Source organism: Dothidotthia symphoricarpi (genome assembly GCF_010015815.1).
Source record: "Dothidotthia symphoricarpi CBS 119687 unplaced genomic scaffold P153scaffold_15, whole genome shotgun sequence".
Classification (NCBI taxonomy): domain Eukaryota; kingdom Fungi; phylum Ascomycota; class Dothideomycetes; order Pleosporales; family Dothidotthiaceae; genus Dothidotthia; species Dothidotthia symphoricarpi.
Window position 1 is genome coordinate 80329 of NW_022985022.1, and position 24918 is coordinate 105246.

At 49.5% G+C, this 24918-nt stretch overlaps 8 protein-coding genes across 8 annotated transcripts; 6 read left to right on the forward strand and 2 right to left on the reverse strand.

Moving 5' to 3' along the window:
- Nucleotides 1–130: 130 nt before the first annotated feature.
- On the reverse strand, nucleotides 131–1595 carry P153DRAFT_387611 (thiolase-like protein; the record flags this gene model as incomplete). The annotated part of the gene is made up of 2 exons (XM_033670669.1): nucleotides 131–1019; nucleotides 1105–1595. 2 exons carry the CDS (start codon nucleotides 1593–1595, stop codon nucleotides 131–133), a joined length of 1380 nt encoding a protein of 459 aa, XP_033521452.1.
- Nucleotides 1596–6092: 4497 nt separating this feature from the next.
- P153DRAFT_387612 (polysaccharide lyase family 3 protein) lies at nucleotides 6093–6998 on the forward strand (the record flags this gene model as incomplete). Its single annotated transcript, XM_033670670.1, has 3 exons — nucleotides 6093–6459; nucleotides 6514–6672; nucleotides 6736–6998. 3 exons carry the CDS (start codon nucleotides 6093–6095, stop codon nucleotides 6996–6998), a joined length of 789 nt encoding a protein of 262 aa, XP_033521453.1.
- A 2526-nt stretch (nucleotides 6999–9524) lies between these two features.
- P153DRAFT_296230 (glycoside hydrolase family 6 protein) lies at nucleotides 9525–10658 on the forward strand (the record flags this gene model as incomplete). The annotated part of the gene is made up of 1 exon (XM_033664074.1): nucleotides 9525–10658. One exon carries the CDS (start codon nucleotides 9525–9527, stop codon nucleotides 10656–10658), a length of 1134 nt encoding a protein of 377 aa, XP_033521454.1.
- Nucleotides 10659–12080: 1422 nt separating this feature from the next.
- P153DRAFT_295386 (uncharacterized protein) lies at nucleotides 12081–12707 on the forward strand (the record flags this gene model as incomplete). The annotated part of the gene is made up of 1 exon (XM_033664025.1): nucleotides 12081–12707. A coding segment is annotated over one exon (627 nt), but the record flags the coding sequence as incomplete, so codon positions are not given.
- Nucleotides 12708–12953: 246 nt separating this feature from the next.
- On the reverse strand, nucleotides 12954–15014 carry P153DRAFT_424397 (C-24(28) sterol reductase). The gene is made up of 5 exons (XM_033672483.1): nucleotides 14472–15014; nucleotides 13903–14415; nucleotides 13393–13800; nucleotides 13154–13295; nucleotides 12954–13085 (listed from the first exon to the last, which is right to left on the reverse strand). Exons 1-5 carry the CDS (start codon nucleotides 14933–14935, stop codon nucleotides 13074–13076), a joined length of 1539 nt encoding a protein of 512 aa, XP_033521456.1. The 5' UTR covers nucleotides 14936–15014; the 3' UTR covers nucleotides 12954–13073.
- Nucleotides 15015–15210: 196 nt separating this feature from the next.
- P153DRAFT_398440 (uncharacterized protein) lies at nucleotides 15211–17349 on the forward strand. Its single transcript, XM_033671641.1, has 2 exons — nucleotides 15211–15319; nucleotides 15385–17349. Exons 1-2 carry the CDS (start codon nucleotides 15234–15236, stop codon nucleotides 17117–17119), a joined length of 1821 nt encoding a protein of 606 aa, XP_033521457.1. The 5' UTR covers nucleotides 15211–15233; the 3' UTR covers nucleotides 17120–17349.
- A 3609-nt stretch (nucleotides 17350–20958) lies between these two features.
- P153DRAFT_57525 (uncharacterized protein) lies at nucleotides 20959–21803 on the forward strand. Its single transcript, XM_033673290.1, has one exon. It carries the CDS (start codon nucleotides 21079–21081, stop codon nucleotides 21526–21528), a length of 450 nt encoding a protein of 149 aa, XP_033521458.1. The 5' UTR covers nucleotides 20959–21078; the 3' UTR covers nucleotides 21529–21803.
- Nucleotides 21804–22078: 275 nt separating this feature from the next.
- Nucleotides 22079–24339, forward strand: P153DRAFT_296045 (uncharacterized protein; the record flags this gene model as incomplete). Its single annotated transcript, XM_033664064.1, has 3 exons — nucleotides 22079–22584; nucleotides 22666–24223; nucleotides 24274–24339. 3 exons carry the CDS (start codon nucleotides 22079–22081, stop codon nucleotides 24337–24339), a joined length of 2130 nt encoding a protein of 709 aa, XP_033521459.1.
- Between the last annotated feature and the right edge of the window lie 579 nt (nucleotides 24340–24918).

A 24918-nucleotide genomic window follows, 5' to 3' on the forward strand; every position in this document is an offset into this window, starting at 1 on the left:
GGATTATTTGACGACGAGTCTTTATGTGTGCATGCTGTGCGAGGGAAGAGAAGTAATACAATACACCAGACCAAGAAAAACACACACGCATTCGATTCATCCCGCCCTCCAAGTCATCACTCATCACAGTCTAAAACCTACTCTCAACCTTCTCCCCAACATCCTGCAACGCCCACTCACTCCTCGCCCTCCGACTCCTCACGCCATCCACCTGCTCACCCGTAAACCCCCTCGCCCGCGTCGCAGGATTATACCCCAACCCCGTCCTCTGCGCGACCACCTCATCCGACACATCGACCGCCTCCCCCCCATCCCCCCGCTTATACACCGTGCACACCACCGCGCCCCCCAACCCAAGGTTATGCTGCAGCGCAACCCGCGTCCCAGCCACACTGCGATTATTCGCCCACCCGCGCAGATGCCACACCAGCTCCGCGCACTGCGCCAGCCCCGTCGCGCCGAGCGGGTGGCCCTTTGAGATGAGGCCGCCGGAGGGGTTGACGACCAGTTTGCTGTCCGCGCCGTATGTAATGCCGCCTGCGCGGATGAGCTCGTGGGCTTTTCCCTCTGGCGCCAGGCCCAGCGCTTCGATAGTCACCATTTCGTTGGCGGAGAAACAGTCGTGGAGTTCGCAGACGGAGATGTCGGCGGGTGTTACGTGTGCTTCTGCCAGTGCGTCGCGGGCCGCGAGCGCGCTCATGCTGTACCCGACGAGCTCGATGGCGCTGCGGTTGAAGAGCGCGGGGGTGTCTGTTGCGAGGCGCTGGCCGGCGATTAGGATGGCTTGGTCTTTTAAGTCCGGGCGCGCGTCGAGGAAGGATTGCGAGACTAGGACTGCGGCTGCGGCGCCGTCGGAGGTCGGGCAGCATTGCAGTTTTGTCAAGGGGGCGTGGATCATGGGCGAGGATTGGATTTGGGAGAGTGTGTATTCGTCGCGGAATTGTGAGTACGGGTTGTGCTTTGAGTGGGCGTGGTTTATGCGCCCGATTTCTGCGAAGTCGGCGGGGGTGGAGCCGTATCTGTTGTTGTTGTTGTTGTTGTTAGTTTGAGGTCATTTCTTTGCTTGGACAGACATGGGGGAGGTTTGTAGTAAGGGAAACGCACTTCTCCATATGTTCCCGCCCCGCATTCCCAAACAGTTGCGCCGCCCCCGGCGCATTCGTAATCCCGCGCGTCTCCTTCATAATGAGATTCGTCGTACTGGTCGGATTCGTGCGGTCCTGAAAAAACGTCTGCAAAGACCCAGGAAACATCTTCTCAAAGCCAACAACAAGCACGCAGTCGGCAGCCCCATGCGCAATCATATTCCTGCCCATGTACAGCCCCGTCGAGCCCGTGGAGCAATTATTATTGACGTTGTACACGGGGATGCCAGTCATGCCGAACTGGTAGAAGACGCGCTGGCCGCAGGTCGAGTCGCCGTAGCAGTAGCATGCTATGCCTTGGTCGACGTCGTCGTAGTTGATGTGGGCGTCTAGCATGGCTTTGACGCCCGCTTCGAAGCCGAGTTCGGGGTAGTCTACTTTGCCGCGGGGTTTGATGAATTTGGTCATGCCGACGCCGAGGACGTAGACGGGTTGTTTGGGGCCGACCATTTTTGCTGGTTTGGGGGAGGTGTAGGGGGATGGGGTGGGGAGTGAGATGGGTGATGGGTGATGGGGGATTCAAGACGAGCGATTGTTTGTCGAGCAAGTTGGTGGATGTTGCTGATGTGATGAAGTGGAGTACCTGTAGTTCCCCAGAGGACACAGTTCATCGGTCCATGGAAATACCTCGGCTGACCATGCCAAGCGCTTAAAGTAGCTAGCATCACTTTAGTTTTAAGACTACTAGAACTAGTTTAGAAAATCTTTAGAACAAGTTAAAATATAATAGAAAAAGATTTATTTTATTAATTCTACTAACTCTAACCTTAACTAACCCTAACCTTAACCTAACCCTAACCTCTAACTAACTCTAACCCTAATAAAACTAAAGTATTTTCTAAGTAAATAGTAGAATGTATTAGAAAGATCTTTAGAACTACTTTAGAACTTGTTTAGAACAAGTTAGAAAACTTCTATATAAGTAAAATAGAAATATTATAAAATATCTCTAATATATTTAGAACACGTTTCGCTAAAAGTTCATCTGTCCATGCTAACAGCCTTGGCAGGTGGCAATTACCTGTCTGCGTTAGTCCATGGACAGCCGAGGTATGTCCATGGACCGATGAACTGTTTCCTCAGTTCCCCACCTCCGCATTTCCCCAGACGCGTCGTGCCGAGGTGTTTACCCTTTTGGGCACAGCGTATAGCCGATACGTCGACGCCGAACACGGTTATACTGGGGTTGTGTTTCCGCTGACATGGAGTTTCTAGTCAGTCAGAATTTCTAGTCAGTCAGAATTTCTAGTCAGTCAGTCATCTGCAGAACGTGTGTCTCACCTAAGATGAACATCAGAGGCACAAAATGTTGGGGATTACCGCCATTGGCTCCTATTCCTGGCCAGATTAAATATCTTCACATGTTTTCGTTGGATCACCTTTAGTAGGTAGATACTTACTTCAGTAGCGCCCGTCAACAACACACTGGATGCAGAGTACCCGAGACATTTAACATAAAACCGAGAACAGGAACACCAACTTCCTCTCCTACTACTCCACACATTACCAGGAAATTGTAAAAGAGAGGCGGTGTGTCCTTGTACTTACCGTATCTACTTGGCAGGCTGCGTTCTAGGCACAGAACAATGTGAGACGGACATACGGCGCCACAACACCAAAGCCAGATACCGGTATCAATTTACTAGGACATGTCTAGACAGCATGACTTCACCCTTATTTGCAATGTTCAATCTTGTTGTCGAGTCGTGGCATTTATCAAGATGAATGGAACTGTAGTTTGACGCATTGAGAGGAGGTTGCCCGGTGCTTGATGTTGGGAATGGATCATGCTGGATATTGTGCTTTGATGCTGGTTGGGGAAGTTTAGAGGGGATGGATTTTCTGGCCCGAAGATTGTCGGGCGGAGAGGTGAAAAGCGGTGGACTTGAGTGAAGTAAGCAGGAAGGCAAGACGAGAGGGAGCTTGGCTTATGTATGACTGGCTTAAATAGTATTAGTGTTAGGATCAAGGAATGGCATTGGCATATTCACAGGCGCGGGAGATTGGTAGTGAGAATTTGGGGGCACGACGGGACAGAGCTAATCAGAACAGGACAGAGAAGAGCATCGCGTTCCAAAGGAAAGGGTATGTTCGAGGAGAAGAAGATGGAATAGGCAGTAAGAAGAACTCTTGGTCAAATTAACTGCTCGGGCTCGGCTTCCAGAAGGATATCGCTATCAAACGTGCAAAAGTAACTCATCGACTCGTGAAGTTCTCTAGAAAACAGGCACACTTTGAGAATTGCAAGATCGTAGTAATATGAAAACTTAATATCGATTTGTACTTTTATATTAGCTGGTGTGGGGATGTGATCTTGTCTGTCTTGTTCATCACTGTAGTTCTATCATAGCTTTTCTGCTTGGAACAAGGTAGCCCACTGGAAGGGGAGATGTACCGTTGTGTCCCCTGATGCATTTTCAAATTGTCCCCCTAAGCTTGGTTTCTGTAGACCTCTGGAGACTAACTCGTTACGCTACAACATCATTGCGCAATCACTTCATTTTGCCAAAATCCAAATGTGGGATGTTTGGATGTACGGGCAAGAGGTGGCTGGGGGTGTGGGGAAACATTGCGTGCTTGATCAGTATGAGAGGACGTCAGGAGAAGCATGACGGGGGGTGATGGAGAGTCGGTGTAGGTACGTGTGTGTGAGTGACTGGGGGCTAGTAACTGCCGTTGGTTGGACCTACTTGGCAGGCTGCGTTCTATTACCTAGGTGCGGCACATTGCGAAACGGGTATACGGGAATGCAGCGCCACATAAGCAAGGCTAGATACTAGTGCCAATCGACTACAAGCCCGTTGAGCATACAGACGTGCATATACGGTATTGCACTGTATATATAACCGCTTTGTAATGGGTTGCGCCTTTTGTAGACCGCATGGGGAATGATGGAGATCTGAAATAGTGTAGTGTATACGAAAGATGCGATGCAGGGCAATGCCAAGTGGCCGAGTTGATCGAGATGGCGATGGTAATGGTAGTAGTGATGAGATTTGACTTTACAAGGGTAGATCAAGCGGATCATTATGCATGTCATCTCGTATCGTGAGGGTTAATTCCTCGTTGACACACGTGGGCTGATACCTCTTGAGATCCGATCGCACATGTCACAAAGTTAGTGGACAAGTAATTTCTGGCTGAGAAAATTTTCTGAAGGTAAGCCCAAACCCAGTGCTGAGTACGTTGTAGTCGTTTTGGCCTCCTCCTTCTGACGTTCCTCGCTACGGGACCGGGCCGGTACTACATAGATCCCTCCAACTCCGCATTCGGACGCATCGAGGTGTTTGATAGGCGATCTGGCATTCATCCTTGGCGTTGGCGTGCTTTAGCTCTCTTCAGCAAGCTGTCTAATGAAGCTGAGCGTCCGATCGCAAGGTCTGGTCTAGGCCGTAGAAGGAATTTGCCGAAAAACTCTCAGCCGCACTAGGACGCTACCTGCATGTCTGGCGATGAACCGGCGGCGAAGCTTCCGATGGGCCGCTCAACATCACCAGAACCCATTAGACCCTTGGCGCATACCATCGTCTCAGATGGCGCGATTGATGCTTTGCTAGACATTCGCACTCGCACTTCTGGCCTTCGCATTCATTGTCGACCATCACGATCAAGCTTCAACAGGTGGTTAGCCCGCGCAGCGAAGCTGCTACGATGTGCATCGAGACGCGTACTATACCTAGCAGATATCACTCCAAGTGCTGCATAGCCTTACATCATAATAGGGTCTTATCGTATTCTCTACCCCCTTTACCTCAGTGCTTGGGCGAATAGCATAAATCTACAACTACAGCGCTTAGAGAAGGCACAACGTGCCAGCACCCTGAACCCGCTAGCCACAAATATGTCCCTTGCAAACCGTCACTTCACAGTCCCGGTTGTAGTCGGTTTTCTTAGAATTGTCCTATTGTCCGTGCGAACACGACTTTTAGTCGGAGTTTACAATGGCCGTGACCATGGGACTGCTTTTCAGGGTTCAGATGGACCTTGCCTTTTCAGTAGCATGAGAAAGATCTTCATGAGTGCTAAGCCACGAGGTCGTCTCCACTTGACAGTCGGGGTAGCGCCAAGATATCAAATATTGGTGATGAAACGGTCGTTGCGGTGGACAGTGAAGAATGGCATGACGCCAAGGGAAGGGATTCACATACCTGTTCCCCGATGATTGGTGGTCCCTTCGCAGGTATGGAGGTACACTAAAGTGATCGGCTTACCTGTTGAGCCAGCTCTCGTTCACCTTGTTGCAACATTCGTCCGCCTTCCTTGAGACTAGAACTTCCCATAGTCTTCTGTGTTCAATCAAAGTTTGATATCCACGGAAGCTGCCGTACCAAATCCAACGTACTTGATTGAAATGTTATTAGCATGGTTGCAGTACAATATGGCCAGCAGAAAGGATCCAGAGTTAACAGAGACCATATTGTGCTTGACTACACAAAGTGGCTGTGGTCTCAAACATAAGAATCGCCAAGTACAGGCGATGATAATAATAGAGTGACCTGACTTTCTGATATGCCGATGACTAAAGTGCTCAACCCTCACGCCCTAGTAACACTACGCTCGGTCTTACTTTCTCATCTACACGTATAGCTAAGTCGTTCGTGTTTGAGCTAGTTCGTCTAGTCCGTCACTATGTCCATCGAAGACGGGCCTTTCTGTTCAACCTCTACACAATTCAAACCTCTAAGGGAGGGTAGTGATGGAGTGTAAGCTTACTTGCAGAAGATTCGGTCCGGTAGGGCAAGCCATTGACAAACTCTAACCCAGTGTGTGAAAGACTCAATCTGGTAGAGAGAGCCAGCAACAGAGTATAAGAAGAGTAGAGATGTCCCACAATCAACATCCACCACTACCAACAACTTCTTATCTATCAATCCATACACCCATCTATCAGACAACCTCTTCTCTAACTCTTTCAATCAACCACCTCTTTCAATCCAATCTATCAAGATGCAGTACCTCACTCTCGCCCTCTACATCGGTGTCTCTGCCGCTCAGAGCCTCACTTTCCCCGCGGTCTCAGGACCCATTACGGGACTTCCTGCTGGATGCACGTTTACGACCTCTGGCAACGTCAATGTGCTTGCCAGGGCTTGCAACATCCCCGCTGGCACGACTGTGGACCTTGGCAACCGCGAATTCGACCGCGGTGTGACTTGCAACGATAGCGGCAGCCCTGGACCCGAGGACGCTGTGTTCATCCTGGGCTCAGGTGCTACTCTCCGCAACGCCATCATTGGTGTACGCCAGCTAGATGGTGTTCACTGCTCGGGAGCTTGCACTGTCAGGAGCGTTTGGTTCCGTGATGTCTGCGAAGGTATGGAGTGTCTTCGAACGCAAAACAACGACCTCTGCTGACAAACGTGTACAGACGCTATCTCTGCTACTGGAAGCGGTGATGTGCTCATCACCGGTGGAGGAGCTCAGAATGCCAACGACAAGGTTGTCCAGCATAATGGACCTGGTAGGGTCACGATCGAGAACTACACGGTCGTCAATGTTGGCAAACTTTACAGGTCATGCGGCAACTGTAAGTCTAGATCCTCATCCTAACTCAAACTCTTAGATCTCATTACTGATTATATGATACTAGGCGGTAACAACCAGGCTCGGTCCCCCCGACAGGTGACCGTTACTGGTCTCCGCGCCAACGGCATCAGGACCAACGTTGCGGGCATTAACTCCAACTTTGGCGACTCTGCCACCATCAGCGGCTCATGCGGTACTGTCACCGGTGAGATTTGCCAACAATTCAACGGTGTCAACCCTGGAGCCGAGAGCCCAGAGATTGCTGGAAAGCAGAGGTGCCTGGGTGCCCAGGGAGCGCTCGCCAGGGGAACACTGCCCAGGTGCTAGATGGTTGTGTCTACGATCAATCCAAGCTTTCACCAGGAAACATGAAGTCAATTAAGGAGGAGGGTGTCAGGAGAAAGGGGAAAAGGAGAGCTAAGAAAGAAAATCGGGAGGGAAAAAGGGAGAAACAGCTGTAATTGCCAAGTAGAACGAATCTAGTATATTCTCCGCATACCGCCTATTCTTGAAAGAGCTGACAAGTCATACGATGCACTCAGCTGTCTTGTAAGAAATCGGCTCACCTACTTTATGCAGGAGAGGTTGATGAAAAAGCGTGCTCGGCCAAGTCACGCTATCTTAGCAACCTACTTGCTTCGCCTCAGACTAAGGCCTATGGACTGGATGGACTAAAATAACCATACAACCAGCCTTAATGCGAGCAAAGATCGATGGGTTACCTAGAACAGCCTCTCTACGTGATCAATCCATTGAACCGAATAAAGATATACACTACGTGTTTCTGTTAAGTTCGCGTGGTTCCAACGTGATGATTCCGCTCTGGCCACGGAGACACCAAAAAGTTTCCCAATTATCTTGGTGTCATCTTGAGCACAATTATGCCCAAAATCGAAAGGGTTGTTAGTGATTGTCGCTACTGAGATTATGGTGTGATCTGGCTGGGTAAAAGCCGGTTAGTTTAATTTGTTGTATGTTTAGTTAGTTTGGTCCATGCACACCGCTGCCTCATACCAGATACTACACCAACAAGGTACCCAGTAAGCATAGAGTATCTACTGACTCCTGAGCTTACAAAAAGTAAAGAGTACATACTGCTGTTCGCACTGAGTTATTAGTGATTGTAGTTGGCCTGCAGATGTCTTGCGGATACTAGAGACAATAGCCTCGTATGGTTTCTGCCTGACACAGCCGGGTCAGCCGTCCTTGTACATAGTTTTAGTCTGACCTTTCTTTTATCCGCCCCCTACCGCATGTACAACAGCGTTGCAATATCATGCAGTCGCAAAGTTGGCCTTGGTGACTAATAAACGTGAAGACGCTTCGTGCTTAGCACAGTTTTATCTATTACCCAATCATTAAGGCTAGTCTAAATATTTTGACTTTCGTCGTTACTCTCTAGTACTTCCGCACTTTGGCAGCTGAGTGTTCAGTCCGATGCGCAATTGTGATCAACCATTTTGGGAGTGGGTTGTCTCGACGATTGTACAGATGTTGAACCATAGTGGTTATAAAAATCGACGGCGAGCTCATATAATGATTCCAAATGCCACGGTGTGAGGCTGGCGATTTAAGGTATGATAGAGTAGATAGTGAGGATGATGGGGAGTTGCAGCAAACTATGATGTAATGCGCTAATCTAGCGTAATTCATGTCCTTATGTGTAGACCTCGGCATTACCACCGACAACTTCGAACTTCACTGCACTGCTCCACTGGACAGCAGCGACACCCTCCACGGAAAATTTGCGTTAGCGAAGATGTATGAGTCTTGTTTGTGCATGACAAGATGACAAACGTGCAGAACCTACCCGATGGCTTAGACCATGTCAAGGTCACCAGCTGCTGGTCGACAAACTCTTTATCACAAAAGCCCTAAGGTAGGACGACAAATTCAACCGCAACACGGCGGCGTGGTAAAACGACCCCAAGTCATCCGTATCTGTGCATATCCAAAAAGAAATGCTACATGGAACACAATCTGACGATGAAAACGGATGAACCGGCCGGTGGTCCGGATTTGCCTCTGTGGTCCCGCTGTTATTTTGCGTCTCGGCGGGCTGTCGTCCCCCTGATCAAGAAGGCACATACCTAAGAATACAACCCTGGGTCTGATAGCATCGAGCTACTTACTTAAGTGCATATCTTTTTGGAGCGAGATTCGATATACCACATCACGCTACGTGGCATCTTCACGCGTCTATCTGTTCGGGTGTTTGATACAATACTAGCCACTTCAATATCTTGGAATAAAGATGCGAACTAGGTCTATACCTCGAAACCCAAGTTACTCACAAACGGCTTTCATGCAGGAGAAAGTGACGCTAGGGTCTCCCTTACATTCCATCGTTCACGGTTCCTGTTTCAACAGGTCCTCCAATGAGGGAAAGCCTGGAGATTAAGACCGTTACACAACCACACCAACGGGATGTCGTTCCTGGGGTTCCGGAGAGGATGCCGGAAAATAGATGAACGTCCAAGACGTCTTGCAGTTGCTAATTGGCTGTAACATGCAGGGGTTACGGTACCTGATAATTCATCCCTTCTCTGAACTAGTGTACTAACTGGAGAACTATGTTGGTCGTCCGTGCTACTGGAGGACATCTACGCCATCGCTTGACCTCCTACCAAGATCTTGGGTACTTTTTGCGCGGATGAATGTTGACTATCGCGAGCCGTCGGTTCGAACCTCATCTATGTGAAAGCAAGGGGCATGCACGTGGAATGAATTAAATCAACAATAGTGCATGAAAGTCCATTAAAAGATATAAAAGAACTTGGTTAGGTTCTTTCTTCACACTTCCACCAGTGCCTTACAGTCGTTTCCTTCCATTGGCAACCTGAGATATTGAAAATGGTTCAGTTCACTCATCTTCTCCTAGCAGCTGCCGCTCTCACTGGCGCCACGTTCGCCGACAGCAACCCCTGGGAGGGTAAAGATCGATACGTCCCTGAGAGCTACGGCAAAAAACTCGACCAAACTATCAAGGCCTTCGAGAAGCAGGGAGACAAACTCAATGCCGCCCGCACGCGTACCGTCGCGGAAAAGATCTCTACCTTCACCTGGGTGACCTCGCGCGCTCATCTCTCCAACATCACTACGGCGATCAAGGAAGCCCGTGATCAAAAGGGTCGTCGTAACGGCATGATGGTCGGTCTGGTGCTTTACAACCTTCCTGACCGCGACTGTTCGGCTGGCGAGTCAGCCGGAGAGCTCGAAAGCGCCAACAACGGCCTGAAGGTATACAAGAAGGACTTCATCGACAAGTACGCTCAGCTTGTCTCCAAAGCCCCGGATCTTGAGTTCGCCATCGTAGTAGAGCCAGATAGTCTGGGCAACGCGGTTACCAACCAGGCCATTCCGAAGTGTGCGACCGCTACGCCTATCTACGAGGAGGGCATCGCATATGCGATCTCCAAGCTCCAGTTCCCTAATGTCCATTTGTACATCGACGCCGCGCACGGCGGATGGCTGGGCTGGGCCGACAATCTTCCTCTCACGGCTGACGTCTTTGCACGTGTCGTTACTGCGGCAAAGAAACTGAACAAAAACTCCAAGGTCCGCGGTTGGGCAACCAACGTTTCCAACTATAACCCCTTCAACGCCAAGGTACGCGAGAACTACACCGAGTACAATCCTTCCTGGGATGAAAATCATTTCGCCCAGTCTCTCGCACCATTTCTCGCAGCCAAAGATCTTCCTACACATTTCATAACCGATCAAGGTCGTGTCGCTAAGCCGGGTGCGCGCGCGGAATGGGGTGAATGGTGTAATGTCGAGCCAACTGGTTATGGTCCGCGCCCATCCACCATCACCAACAACACTCTCATTGACAGCCTCGTATGGATCAAACCAGGTGGGGAGAGCGACGGTGCATGTGGGCTTGCGGGCGCACCAAAGGCTGGTGTGTGGTTTGACTCGTATGTCCAAATGTTGGTCAAGGAAGCTGACCCGCCCCTCGAACCGACTTACAAGAAGAAGGGCTGAATTCATTAGAAGCGACTTGCCTCGCTGTCGGTTTCGTGCCAGTCTATGTGGTTGGATTTTATGGACAATGGTTGGATATAAACGGTTGTATAACACAGAGAGAACAACATATAGAGATAACAAGTAGGGGAGACAGAACGTCAGATATTCGTTGTGATAGTCGTCGTCCGGATTAACACATTACTTCAATTACTGGTGAATTCAATCAGCACCAATTGCCACTTGTTGCGACTAGGGTGAGACTGTTAATCTTTCTAGGACTGTATGTCTGTTTGAGGTGCAAGATATATCAGCCCCATGAAACTCGTTTTCGCTGGAATTGGACGGATCCAAATCCCAACGACGAGCTGTTCACCAATTCCTCTCAGATAACTTGGACGTCGTCAAACCAGACGTACAATCTCGAGTACATAAAAGAGAATGGCAGTTGTCAGACTGTGAAAGTTTGTGACCAAAATCGAATTCTGTTTAAACCAGGCTAATTTCCAAACAGAACTATCAATGGGGCTTCTCATTCATCCAACTCAATCTCATGATCATATTCTTGTTGCTTTGGACCATTGGAACCTTCATGATATGGTCTCACTCACATCGTATCTTGCTACAGAAAGGTGTAAAAGAGGTAGCAGGAAAACACAAAACCATTATCGAGCTTGCAGAAGCAATGCGCACCCAGATCGACATTGTGGGAGAGGATATATCAGGCCTTCCAGAATCCCGTCTGTGCCGCCTAATTGAAGAAGATTTGCGCGGTGGATCGATCTCATACACGAAGCGTTCTACTCCTACTGACCTCCTTGAATCTACCGAATGGACATCTCAATCTAAACTCCGTATGTCAAAGTGGTGGACGCGGATGAAGACAGAGAAAAGCTGGCTTACAGGGTTGTTCTTATCTTTTGCTTTGTGTTTCATATTAGGTTGGTTTCTATTTTGGCCATTCATGATTTTCACAATCAGTCTTCCGACAGCATTTATACTCGCTCATTGTTACGGATCGAACAATAATAGTAGAGGTGTCTTGTTTATTTGGTCTTTTTTGTTTTTTAGTTTGTTAGCCATCCCCTTATCGTATTGCCTTCCCCCTTAGGAAGATGACTAGTCGGGATACTTAGGGGCTAGAGGCAAACTCTAACACCTAAATACTACATTCGATGTATGTACGCAAGGAAATGTTTTTCCTTAATCGTTAGCCTAGTAGATTTTATCGTGATCCTGAGGTGTGCATGTTATACTTATATTTAAAGTGACTGTGTCTTCTGTAGGCGTCTCAGTAAGGATTATAGCAGCTATCACGAAATACAATACGAGACTCTGAGTTAAGAGCAACAAAATAACAGAATGATTTCTAGATACTTATGCTAGGACTAGAGCCACTTAGGAGTATCTAGCGCGATGTGGCGTACTGTGTGAGAGCAGTGAGCGCCTTTGTTCTTGCAAGCTCGGTTCCCAGAATTCTTATCTGTCGACGAAGGCTACGCCCTTGGCTCAGAGATGCCTGAACTACCGCAAGATTTTGACCAACTAGATGCGGATGATAAGGAGATTGCCGAGTTCAAACTACAGGAAGCAAAGCTTGCTAAAGCGTATGAATTATCCAGCAGGTCCCAGAACAAACAGACATGTAAGGCTTTTTTCATGCCGTCCTTCCTGTGGGATCTGTTTGTTCGATGTGGAGAGGCTTCAGAAGAGGGTATAATACCGCTTCGCGCCTGTCTTATTCAGCTTTCTAAGTCGTGGCAAGATCTAGGGTTCGCTGGTGATTGCCCGTTCAGCTTCAGTGAAGATGACATACAAAAGCACAACCAAGAGTTTGAGGAATTTCGCGATTTTCACAGAATTCAGGAAATCGCTAGAAAGCACCTGGTTACAGACTCTGAGGGTTGGGTTGCCCCTCAGCTTGATTTTACGATCAAACAACAACAGAACGAGAAATTGCTCCAACTAGTCATGCGCAGAAGCAATGAGTACAACAAGTCACCAGAAGAGATTCAGAATCTGGCCGTTTTTAGAGTGTTCATAGACTCGTATCTACGCAATGTCTCTTAGCATCCAAATCCACTTGTCAACGTGTAGCCTTTACAGTTGCAGGGGTTGGCCTCGTTCTACACCACATCGAGTTGAGTGGGTTCGAGAGTACGAAACGGACTAAGCAGCAAGGGTTGACGTGCGAATGCGCCATGACACTACGCCACTACACATCTCAAAGCTAGAGTGGCTACTTTCTATAAAGCTACGGTGTGAATGCTTGCCTACTCAAGAGGTCTTTGAGGGATCATAGCAACGCCATAGCCTAGACTCAAAGATAGCGTATTCGTATCGACGTGGATGAGAGGTTAGATGGGAAACAATAAATATGATTTCGTTCGTACGCATGGAGGCGTTTTGTAGTTCCAACCAGCGACGAGAACCACTCTAAATGATATACTTGAAAATTATTAGCTTTTTCCTCACACACCTGTTACTGTCAGAACATTAGTAGTGGTGTTGCTTACCGGAAAGAACAAATAGGGTACCTCCTTTTCGTACTGGGTCCAGGCGTCTCCGTACTTCCTGCGACATCTGTCAATGTCCCTTTGGGCACGATGGATGGTCATAACCATGAAGAATACGAAATAAAACCAAGGGAAGGGGCTCCTGTGGTACCAAACAGGAACTCGTTAGCAAAAAAATCTAACTCTCTCATTTGTTTGTGCCGATCAAGTTGGATGTGAACGAAACAGGAACCACTCACTTGAAACCCGTGATGAGACCCCAAGACATGGAGAAGAACATATCGGGCACATAGTTAGGCTTGCGCACGATAGCGAACCACCCGTCCAGCAGAATTCGGTCTCCAGCATTCGTCTCAAGAACGCGAGGATTCTCGATGACCGTCCAGGGCATGTGGGGGAATGCGTTGCGCTTGATAAGCTGGCCGCGCTCCTGTTGACGGAATGAGTTTTTCTGACCGTTCGACGAGTCCCACATCCAATACATGAATAGGTAAACAATGGAAAGGACAGCCAGAGCAGGTTGGCTCCAGCGGTATTCGGATGGGTCGTGATGCGCGAGATAGAGTGCGCAGTGGCAGTAGGTGAAGGGCACGCCAGCCATGTTCCAAAAAGTCAGGATGAAGCCTAACTTCTCGAAGTACATATCCCTGCGATGAGAAAAGGCAAGTCAGCCACAGTCATCAAAAGACCTCATTCAACCCAGAAACATAGAGCGTGTGTGTTGGTATTCTTGATCTCCGTTTACTCACCAGGACGTAACAATTAACTGCTCGGCCTTGGCACAGGCGTTGGCGTAGATGAAATGTGCCATCAGCATGAAGATCACTTCGGCAGAGACGTAGCCGTGAGTCTCATACTGGCGCGTCGCTACGGAGGCAGTGATGAGAAATAGAATAAACCACGCGATCCGGACTTCGTAGAACATCTTGAAGTCCAGGATTCCGATTCGAGGGTTGAGCTCAGCACCCATAAAGAAGTCGTAGATAGGATGTCCGGTGAGCCGGTGGGTTCGGCCACGGATAATGGCCTGGAAATAAACGATGATGCTGTTTAGGAAACCAGAGAGGATTGCCACGGTCATGATGGACCCAAACTCATCGATGAGTGTGTATAGTCGGAATATGCCGGCGACGTGCAGGACGGCAGCTATGACCAGAGTTGCATACCAGCTAGTATAGGCGGAGCAATAGTACGGGAGCTTCTTACCGCCCTCATGGCGCAGAGGTCGGCCTTGGCTCAGCACGCCAGGCATGTAGCAATACCTTGTACGTGTTAGTCTCTGAGGGCCAATCGAGTGGGTAAGAAAAGAGTGACAAACATAAGTGCTTCAAAGATAAAAAATGTCCAGTAGATAGACCAGGCCTTGGCTGTGGGATATGCTCCCTCGTAGATAAGATGACCCAAGTGGTAGGCGAAATCTCCCCAGGTCTGGTTGGCATCAGGCAAGGGAAATCGGCCATTGTAGTAAGTGGCACCAATCCACATGTACCACATAAGAAGAGGAAACCCGGCCATCAACGATGCTGCACCGAAGGAACCGCCAAATTCAAACTCATCAGATTCGCCATCAGTGTATTTAGGACTCTGCTGCAGGGAGGCTGCTAAAGCGTTTGCCTTCTCTTTCCGAGTTGCGTTCTGATTTCTAGTTGTAATAACCATGTTGGCACACTGAATGAGATACAAGACTTGAAGTTGAAAGATAGAGGCCAAAAAAGAACTCAAGAATCGACTGCCGGCTGGCTGGTATTGAATGGAAACGGAAGACTTTGACGAAAGGGCCATGCGGCTTTATGTGATTATAAGAAGACAACGAATGTAGTTGATATCATGCATGTATCCTTCAAAAGCCATTTCAATCCACTTTCATTTCGAGCAATACAACACGGCAACAGGAGTGAGCACTGGTTAGGCAGCTAAGGCTGAACAGGAAAGTCACAGCGAGCCGCTTCAATTATGGAGGCAGTTGAAAGCGAGCCAATCGGGTGCCCGCTCGGATATGTGGGTCTGTTGAACATTAAGTCAAAGCGATTCGACGAGCGAGCATCACAACCCAGTCACTCTCTTCAATTTTGGAGATGACATGTTTGAGCCAAGTATGAAAAGTCAGCGCACAAAATGCTTTACTGGGTGTTGGACTTGCCGCTCGCGTCGAGTCAAGTGTGGTGAGTAAGTCATGTCAGGAGAAGATACGAGTCGCAGATACTGTACTGACCTGGCTTCTTGATGCGTAGGGAGACTCCCTTTTGCCAGCGCTGTCGCCAGATTGGTGTTGCATGCGAAGGATATGGCCTCCGTCTGAGTTGGGTGCAGTATGACCCGCATGATACATCAGACTATGAACATGATCATGGCCATCGTAACACTTCCCGCCGGCCAGAGCCTAGAGTTTCCAGACGGTCTTTGACTTCTCTTGGTTCTTTCCTGCCTCTCTTAGGTCTAGCTTCTCCAGAACTAGATGCTACCTTGACTAAAATCGATGAATGGTGTCCTGGAGAGTCGTCAGAATTTGAAAAGGGGGCATTCTGCGTGTTCTCTGTGCACCCATCTGCATCACTCCATCCCGAGTCAGACAGAGGTCCTCCTCAACCATCACCGCGCCTATTTGGCATCACAGTACCGACAGATTCACCTAACGATCACTATACATTCTCCGTGACCGAGACGACCAACCAAGAGAGAGACAGTACGATAGACGCCGCAGTTCAGTCTTTCAACGACTTTCGTGGGGACTCAGTGCCCGCTGCTCAAACTCTTCTAAGCCTTGGAAGACAAGAGCGACACGCTCCGCCGCGCCATCTGGATGCTCTGTCCATGCCGTCTAAGCAGAAACGGCTCATCTACCACTGGATCACCTTCACCAGCCGCAAACTGGTCCTTATTGATGAGCCACATAATCCCTGTCGTACTATGATGTTGCCAATGGCACTGAAAGGTCTCGTCTCTCAATCAAAAAGCTCCAACGCTGACGTCGCCATATTCCACGCCCTCTGTGCATCCGCTGCCTACAATATGTTTGAGCTGACCGGCCGGACCAATGAGCAGGATCGCGTGCTCGCTCTGTACCATGACAACGAGGCCGTCCATCATCTTCGGCACAATCTGGCACGAGCCGACGAGCATCGAGACCAGTCTTTTGCCATGGCCATAATGGCATGTATCGCCGTCGAGGCTATCTCTGGCACAACCCAACGATGGCGGACACACGTTTCCGGTGGGTTGGCGTATCTGGCCAAGCTACAATCTCAAGGCTTGGATGAAACCGCCTTATCCGCCTTTCGTCAGCACATGGTCAAGATGGCCATTCTGTGCGGCTTTTCTGTACCAGCTCATCTTAAGGCTTTCCTGGATGACGAAAGCGGGTCTTCAGACGGCCTCGAGTTCACCTTCCCATATTATGGCGTCTCGAGGTCTTTCCTGCGAGCCCACGATCACATCAATGTTCTACTGACGAGTGTATCCGCAGCCAGAACACCTGAAATGGAGAAGACGCTCGATGCCTTTGAGTTGCAGCTGTATCTCGACTTTCCTGGCCTGCCACCCCACGATCTGTTCTCTGATAAAACACATAGTATCGTTATCCACCACACTTCCAAGGCTTTTTACTACGCTGGGCTTGTCTTCTTCCAGCGAAGTGTGCGTTGCGCTCCGGTAGCAGAAGTGCAGGATCTTGTAGAACTGGGGATACAGGAACTGGAATCCATTGACCGCGCTGGCCATGGCGCACTGGGCTGTTTAATGCTGTGGCCTGTGCTAGTCCTTGGAGCTGAGTGTGACGAACCAGATGTGCAGAAGCGCATGCGGGCTTGGTTCCAAGCCCAGCGCAGGCTTGGCTTCAGAAATCTGGTGGTTTTGGAAGACCTTGTTGCCACAGTATGGAGGGCCAGGGCCAATCCTAGTGTCGACGCGAGGGATACAGATTGGCGACAAGTCATTGCACAGCCACAATTTGATGTCTTTAGGCTCTGATTTGCACATTGATTGCCCCTGAGCACATATACGCGACACAAGTTGTGGTGATGTGCAAGCCAACATTGATACCGCGAGTAAACCACTATCTCGCGATTGAAGTTTGCGCCTGCAAACATCAAAACGAGTAGCGATATCCTGCTCTCTTACTGATCCTATTTCGTCTGTCCAATCATCATAAAACTACGACATAACCAACAGTGTAATTGGCACCTCGATGCTTAGGTATGGCTACACGTCTTAGCATGCACATAAGGCATGAGCCACGTAGCTAGCTCTCTTACCTTGCAGATCATACTAATGCATACCATTCATACCATGATTCGTTACAGATGTGGCTAACGTTCAATGGTTCTACCGTGGGCATGTCCCAACCCATACCCGTAGCCCCCTGCCGAACGGCGCCCGCAAGAGGCACAATGCAGGTGAGCAACACGTCCGAGTAGATGAGGTGAAAAGTCTCCTTGATGGTGGTGCTGAGAAGGGATAGTGTTTCGAGGCCGACGAGGCAGCGGGGGGCATGCGAATTCGGCCAAACAGTCAGCGGCTCCTGCCTCAGCCGCTGTATCAGATCGGGGCTCTGGATTTCGTGATACGCGCCCATGAGTATTTTATAGGCTACGGTGTTGGTGCCAGCAAAGGCGATGGTAAATTCCTTGTTGTGCAGCTGCGTGAGGTGAGCCTACTATGGGTCATCAGTTTATAGAGATGCAGCGAGTCATTGCTCCATTGTGGTCTTGGTGAAATCGGTAGGTGTCTTACACCTTTGTTCTTGCAGTCATGCAATCGTTGTAATTCCCATTTCTTTTCTCTCTTCCACATTAGCTTCAAGGAGGAAGAGTTCTGACAGGACGATATTTCTCTCACTGCGTTTCCTAATCTCTGGCAGTGATCTTAAGCACACATCTTCGAGTAACCTACTGTACTCAAAACTTGCGTTGCAGCAGAGGTAGACTTGCGTAACCCGACTCTTGTGCTAGACTTCCTTGAGAGGGCTACGCGAGTGGCTCTTCAACGATGTTCCAGGCCTGAACGAACGATGAGTGTCAATTACTAGTCCCCCGGCAGCGAATAGGAACAACAAAAACCTACAGCAGCAGGGATAGATTCAAAAGAGAAAGCGTGCTTCAAGTCACGGCTCTGGCATCACAAAGTGCTTACGTCGTCGCTCCAAATCACGCCGGTGAAGCACAGGTAGCTCCTTCCTTCCAGCCCAAAACACCACAACAAAAGGCAAGAACGACCAAGAACTTCCAACGTTCACTCAACACGGGCACGAGCAAAACAGCAAAAACATACAACAGCGGGAATTCCCTTAATCCGCCGGTACACTGCTTGAGTACAGCTGAGCGAACGGGAAGCTCTATTTTCAGCGTCCTATGGTCGTATGTGGAATGATATGCCCAAGCGTTGCTTTATATTCCAATAGATTGTCAACGAATCTTAGCACCCGCAATGTTGTCGCGAATCGACCGTGACAATCACAATGTCTCCAAAGTTTGCGTTGTACGAGGCAGCTTCTCTTGATCGTGAAAAGCAACGTATCGTACCTAGCAGTACGTAACGACAACTATCGCGTAAACGAAAGTCGCGACTGGGCTTACGTTTGGGCGAGAGGAGCGTCTTGACATGACACTACGAGGCTACTTGGCAGTTATCATGATCATGACTTCGTCATATGTGTTTTGGTGTTGTCGTTGTTTGCACCATTTTGGCAATAATGGTGTGGCTTGACAGGGTGATATCCTTCAGCTCAATTATCAAGTCACAAGGTGAATTTGAAACACGTACCCCAAACCACCGTTCAGTCAGTTCGCGAATTTTAAGCGCCAGCGATGACCCACAACATCTGATCGGATTCGACATCCACGCAGATCTGAATATCACTATGGATCTATGGTGAGAGATTGCCGAGCGGTGAGATCTGAGCCTGAGCATCGAACAGGTACCCTCGTTACGAGCAGCCGAAATTGGTTACTGGGTGGGCGAGATCTAAAAGCAAGCTCTAGCTGAACGATAGCGTTGTACAATACACGCCCAGTCCAAGCCTGAAGGGGCAATCAACGCTTTTGTAATGATAGATCAGACGATTTTTGATATGTGGATAAATTCAATATAACTACGTAAATGGAAAGTCGTATCGAGCTCAATCTGTTTGAGACACTCGTGTTCGTGTTTACTCAACCAGAGCCAAGCGGATCGAAGGACCGAGAGAGGGCTTGGACGCGCGGATAGATCAAACCTTACTCTCAGCAGAACGTCGCACCTGTAATCCTGGAGAGATGTCTACTCTTAGCTGAGTGTCCAACACGAAAACAACAAGGGTTAGCAACCTGTCTGATCAAGAAGGTCGTAAGTAGTATGCGTTTTTACCCACGAGGTTATATGTAGGTTGGTATCGTAAAGAGCAGTTGATACTCTCGAGTACGGGATTCCATGTTCGGTTGCGATGACGCTGTACCTAATCGTCGATGACATGACTTGGCAACGACAAGACTCTAAATCCCTATGGCCGCCGAAACGGAAAGGGGCCGCGGAGGTATAACCTTGGAATGATTCTGGGGAGTAGTTGACGCGACGTTGCGTGTCGGTCATACATGAAAACCATACTTGTACTGCCCTGCAGCCTCCATGATAAGGTCGTGCTGCCCGGCGGTTCTGTCAAACCTAATGTCTACACGCTACCAGACGGATAATAGCGAATACAGGTGTTGATGTTGCGAACAGTGATGGACCATGTGTTTCGTCGCTCATCAGGCTTGCGATAGTGATGATCGTGGGATTCACCAGTGAAATGCGTTCCGCGTCATGATCGACATGAGAAACCGACTTTTGCGGGACAAGAAGCGGGACAAAACTTGGGTCTGACGCAGGGTAAAACAGGTTGAGGGATGCGATTGGGTGAAATGGGCGCTTACACTAGAGTGGTATGGTGCCGGCTTTGAGACACAGCGCAAGCATCTTTCCGTTGCCGATCAATGACTGCATTCTTGCACAAATCCCGGGCATAGTGCGTGGTGTCCAAGATATTGACGTCGAGCACAGGGAAGAGTGTGCAGTACAAGCACCTATTTCGTCCAAGAAATATGTCGAGCGAGTGGTACTCGGAAGTAACTCCAGCCTCGAAGCAGGAGGGTAAAGTGATGTCATGTGTGGGTAAGCGAGCTATTGACACTTCATGGGCTTGAAGCGAAAGAGCGCGCGAATCGAGCGCAGAGATACGGTGTCTCTGTCAACCAAAAAGAAACACAAGGTGACTCTGAAGCCTGAACCTGGCAAGGGAACCTTCGATCGTAGCAAAGCAACGTCGAGGTGTGGCTAGTGCGTACAACTCCACAAATGAGCTCGCAGCAAGAGACCGTTCGAGATCCGAAATCTTGGTCGGGGATGCCGCGGCAAGTGTCATCCGTGCGCTGTAGGGCTGCACAGCCGCATTGAAAAAGCGATGGACCCTGAAAGCTTGACCAATCCACCGCGAGGTTTTCGCAACCTCCGGAAATACCGTTATCGATATTGTTGCGCAGGATGCGTTGAACGAAGAATTTTCACCGTGAAACGTCGCCAGGACTAGACGCTTTAGGACTGGGTGCCGGTACGCAGCGAGCTGAAAGTCTGGGGAACATGTCACACACGAATATGGCAGTCCTTCACGGCTCGCGAGCTGGTCTACTTTGGTAGTAGTTGTGTCACAGGTATGTCGCAGGCATGGCATACACATTTCATTTCATCAAGTCCCAAAAAAATGAAGACAATCATGTGTGACGTTCTCGAGTGGACAGTTTCACTGTTCCTTGGAGTAGTACTATGTGGAATTGCTACTCATCAGAGACTGGATAGATGTGTTACATTGATAGCTTTCGCGGAGATCTAGACGTGAAACCCCCTAAAACAACAAAGTAAAGCATAGCTTGTATCTCGGAACGAAGCCGGTACTGTCCAGGCAGATCAAAACTAGTTGGATGGCTTTAGTGGGTATGTTATCCACATCCGCATCGAAGAACGGTATTAAGCTGTGTGCAGCATTGCGCGTCCTCCGCTCGAATGCAGCTGACAAAACATCTGGGGGTGTCACAAGATCTGACCCCTTGACTGAACGAAAGTACACAGATCATACAGAGAGACATGTGACTGGTATCGATGCTACTAGAACTGTGGCTGAGATGTGTTTGGACACGGTGTTAACGAGAACTGCACCGCCTACAGCGTTAATCGTCCAATGTACAAGCGAGATCCCAGCACTAGATCTGTTTGCAAGCAGCCATGCGGTTGTCTGCCACGTATCACAGCCGAGTATATCGCGAGATCCGTTGTTTCCAGTTCCCAGCGCTGGGACGGCCGACAGCCGAGTCTGCTCGGGAGATAGATGTCTCCGAAGGCAGTGCCGAGCAAGAAGACCCGCTTCGCTTTGACACAGGAGAGTTCGTTGAATGCTACCCAGCGGTTGACTGTTATTTTCGGAGCAGCACATCAATGCAACGGGTAGAACCTCGGACGTTGCCTAGCCGAATGCACGTTGAAATCTCTGAGTGGATCCTTTCTCCGCGCCAGGGTGCACAGCCATTCCTCCATCGGTCACGCCAGAGCTGGGCCGGATGCAGGGTGCAGATCGAACGCTAAAAAAGCCACGGCGTCGACCCCTGCAAGGACTTGCAAGGCCCTGCGTCATCGGTGGTGATATGAAAGACAGAACAAATCCGCACATTAAGCACACACTTTCAAAGCTGTTGAATCCATCGCTCAGCACTTTACGATCGATTACGGGTTCCCGAAGAATAACTTTGACTCCGAATCTCCGAGCACAGCCGAAGCATACCATTTTCTTATTCCACAGTCTTCCATCGACTGCCTCCATCACCTCATCAAAAGCACGCAGAATCGGCGAATCCAGCCGAGTCATAGATCGATTGCTAGTATAAAGCGACTTGCCACCCGCACTGGTCCGCCATTTTACTTTTCATTATGTTAGCGTCACCCTCAAGACGTCAGCACCTGCCACAACAGCATCATACCTCGACATCGACCATTCCAACACCACACTCTCAACAACACTTTTCCTATCAACCCTCTCCACAACAATTCGCCGTACCGCATTATTACGACCAAAAGCTGTTGCACGACTATCTAGACTCGCAACAGCAGTCTTGTGGTGCACCGACCGTCAGCATTGCGCCCAACCCGTTTATGACGACTTCATATTCCAACTTCCCGAACCCGGCAATCCGCATCCAACACTCGACACCCACACCGCAGACCCCATCGAACGGCTTCACGCAGACACCCATGCTGTCGATGAACGTCGCTGGCTCTGGTCTTGAGTCTTGGAATTCTTACAATAACATGCAGAGCCAGTCACTGCAGACTCCAACACAACACCACACCAAGGGACACAACCGCGCGTCTTCGTCCTCGTCGATCGGGTCCAACGCCTCGCAGTACCAGGTCGCTGGTCCCGCTGCTAGCTATCAGTACGTCACACGTCCTGAACTACCGTCTTGGCACATGCCTGCGAACGTTAATTTGTCATGCAATACTAACATGCTGTTCAGAACCTTCTCGAACCATCTACCGACACCTACACAGACCCCGACCCAAGACTCGTTTGCAACACAGAACGGATTCGGCAACTACACACCAAATACGGACAACATGGATCAGACTATGGCAGCGCACATGTCAATGAAGCAGGCGCTCATGGATCAAGGCGATGATGTGCCGGAATTCGCACACTCGGCAAGACAGTCGGTGTCAAGTTTTGGACAAGACTCACCAGCGACGCCCCAAACGACACTAGGTGACGACATGGACTTCAAACAGCCTGTAAATGGTAAGACGATCCAACAGATCGACTCTTTGCCGTTTAATCAGTGTTGTACTGACGAATCCGACACAGAAACCAGACAGGTCATCGTACCAAAGTTCGAGAGGACTTACACAGACATCGCTGCCGACAACTTTTACGATCCCAACGCTGTTGCTGCACAACCAGAGACACTATCTAAGCCATCAAGATCGTCGTTATTGTCGCCATACCGTAGCAACACAAATGAGAATGTTCAGCGTGCGCTGCAGGCAGCACAGTACGCTCGATCGCACTCACCAGGCAGTCAAGCGTCGCGAGGTGACTCTCCATTCCGACGAGGCTCGCCATACCGCCAGGCCAACTCCAACTTTAATTCCCCAATCGTCGGTACTGCCGCAGCAACACGTGAGCAAAGCCGTCAGGCTGACGCCGCTTACGCAATGAAGTCTCAAATGCGATCCAATGGAGATTCTCAACCAGAGACTATCTCGCCCAAAGATGCCCTGCTAGATTACAGGGAGGCCGACGAAGACTCAAAGGTACCGTTGTTTTCGGATAGTGGCGCCACCGAGTACGACGGCCAATACAATGGTGGCGACCAATATAGGAACGCCACCCAATCCAGTTTCGACACACCATCCGCACAGTCTTTCCGACGAGACAGTTGGGCAACACCTCAATTTTCACCGAACTTTCCATCATCGTCTGCCCAGTCGATACCTGCGTCTTCCGGTTTCTCATTCGTCGCTCCATCGGTACAAAGCACCGTTCCAAGTTTACCAATGGCCTCAACGTCACAATATCGCGTCGCACCTAACAACATGCCCGCAACAGTCGATCAGACACCAGAGTTCCCAGCGCACTTAACTTCTATGGAATCCAGCGCGAGTGAAGCTGAGCCACCTACTGGAAGCCAGTCAAGTATCAACGAGCGCTTTCTGCACAAGCCAGCATCGTCAGGCGCAGACACAGGCACATACTCGTGCACATACCATGGATGCTCACAGCGCTTCGAAACACCGCAAAAGTTGCAGAAGCACAAGCGTGAGGGTCACCGAAACGCAAATCTCGGTCCCAGCATGACATCAGCGGCTATTTTAGAGCGCAACACGCAAGCGGGACCTCACAAGTGTGAGCGGACCAACCCCACAACGGGCAAGCCCTGCAACACTATTTTCTCCCGTCCATACGACCTTACTCGTCACGAAGATACCATTCACAACGCTCGCAAACAGAAGGTTCGGTGCGCACTGTGTGTCGAAGAGAAGACTTTCTCACGTAACGATGCGCTGACACGTCACATGGTAAGAAATCACAACTGAACACGGAAATACATTTTGCTAATATTTTATAGCGTGTCGTTCATCCAGAAATTGATTTTCCCGGAAAGCACCGCAGACGTGGAGGGAACCATGATTGAGCGCTCGATGACATGTATGGCGCTGCCATTTTCGCCGAGGGCCGCGGAGGGTCCACCCACACCTATGATCCGTACATTCCAGAACAGCCGCGGACATTCGACCTCGTGCATTTCCTTCAATATCGCTAAAATGCGACATGGGAATGATCAACACCTTGGTCAAGAGGAGTCGCAGCTTTGTGCGAATTATCCACTTCGAGGACACATGATTATGCTCTTCGCCAAGTTCCTCGATTCTCTGCATTTGTCGCATGTCGCGCAGAACTGCGACATGTATATTCAACTTGCGTTCGACCTGGTGTCGACGCGATGCATCGCATGTTGTTCGTAGCGAACACAGCTCGGTGTTTCGACTTTTAATCTTTCTGTTCCATGTATATTATTTTGTCTTTTTTGTCGCATTTGCTAGCACTTTACCAGCATAGCTTGCAGCGTTAAATAGCGGGCGTTGCGTTGATGAATGTCTTATGACAGGGTGTACGATTTTATCACGGCGATTATGAGCTTGATATGAGCGCTGGCCATCGAGCCAAAGTTTTCAACGATCGCAATCAACCATTATTGTACATATCTCCAAAA